This window comes from Geospiza fortis, unplaced genomic scaffold, assembly GCF_000277835.1.
Source record: "Geospiza fortis unplaced genomic scaffold, GeoFor_1.0 scaffold112, whole genome shotgun sequence".
NCBI lineage: Eukaryota > Metazoa > Chordata > Aves > Passeriformes > Thraupidae > Geospiza > Geospiza fortis.
In genome coordinates this window covers 15,175,002-15,176,362 of record NW_005054298.1, presented here as the reverse complement: position 1 = coordinate 15,176,362, position 1,361 = coordinate 15,175,002, and the positions used below count along the sequence as shown (strand labels likewise).

General features: G+C 47.7%; 2 protein-coding genes across 2 annotated transcripts in view; both read right to left on the bottom strand.

The window, feature by feature from the left end:
- Positions 1 to 1,361, bottom strand: part of SLC4A10 (solute carrier family 4 member 10) — a 166,560-nt gene that overhangs the window by 146,863 nt on the left and 18,336 nt on the right. The window lies entirely within an intron of this gene.
- TBR1 (T-box brain transcription factor 1) overlaps positions 239 to 1,361 on the bottom strand; it is a 43,041-nt gene continuing 41,918 nt past the window's right edge. The window contains exon 7 of the mRNA XM_014306572.2: positions 239 to 460. Within this exon, the coding sequence (XP_014162047.1) occupies positions 239 to 460 (222 nt within the window). The remainder of the gene's footprint in view (positions 461 to 1,361) is intronic.

Below are 1,361 nucleotides of genomic sequence, written 5' to 3'. Positions count from 1 at the left end.
CAGTCACATGGCCGCGCGCACCGCCGGGCCCGCGCGGGGGGGGCAGAGCCGGAGCCACCTGCGGGATGCGGGATGCGGGATGGGGAATGTGGGATGCGGGATGCGGGATGATGCCGGGCCCGCCTCGCCCTGCACACCGGCACCCCGCGGGCGCTGCAATGGGAGCGGGGAGCGGAGGGACCGGGCCCCACTAAGCGGCGGGTGAGACTATGGAAAACACCACAAGCGGCTCGGAAGTTTAGCGTTTTACACCAAGCTTCAGTCGCAGGTTCCCCAGCACTGCTGCTTCAGGGCAGTATTGGACCGAGATTTGATTAGCCAACACCAGAAGAGTACCAGAAAACAGTGACCCTTCACTCGGTCCTGCCCGAGTTTGACCCTTAGTTACAGGCACCACCTTCAAAAGAGACTCCCCTCTCTCCTCTCTCCCCACTACGATAACCCCACCATCCCCTTCTACCTGCAAATCACAAATATATCAGAATACCTTATCTTTCGGTATAGGAGTCTTACCCTCTTTTTCACACAATTTTATCATTCAAGCCCACTCCACATTTGGCTTCTCCTAGTCTATCTGGCTCTGCACCTCAGTGGTTACATTCAGCTATACCAAAACCCCAACAAGCTACACAAATGGTTGTCAAGGCGTTAATTTGCTGTACAAATGGGAATAAGAAGTTGAGTCCCCACAGTACTTGTGCTACAAAGAACAAGTGTGACACTGCCTACCAAAACAACTGAGCTAGAGAAGTTTATATTTTCATCATTTCCTGCTGCATCTTCCAAAAAATAACAAGCCCATCCAAACCTGTGTGCATAAAAATCAAAGTGGCCAGAGATTTGATTATGAAAAATGAACTAGCAAGTAAACTTCTCTCTCTCTGTTAAATTAATTTCCTTGCCAAAGCAGCAGGCCATGCCCTACATTTTGGATATCCTTTGCAGTCTAAAAGTAGATCAATAAACAGCTTCACTAAATCTGATTAATTTCCTCTGCCATGGGACATGTTCTTCAAGTCACCCAGAGATCTTCCAGGTTGAATTACTTGTACATCAGCCAAGCAAGACACAGAGCTGGGGGAGCAGTATGAAGGAAAGGGGAGTCAAAGCTGATTCTTACAAAGAAGGGGGCTATTTTTCTGAGTTACAACTGAGATTTTGTTCTTTAAAGTGACACATACATTTAACACTGTACAGAAAGACAGACAACAGATATGGTCCAGGTTCTGGGACAAAGGCAAGATGTGTATTTTCATAACATGATTACAGATCTCAGTAATTAACACAGGAGGCCATTCAGGTCACCAGAGTTAAGGCTGTGTCAGCATTTGCGCAGTAAAACCCTATTTGTAGGAGCTTAT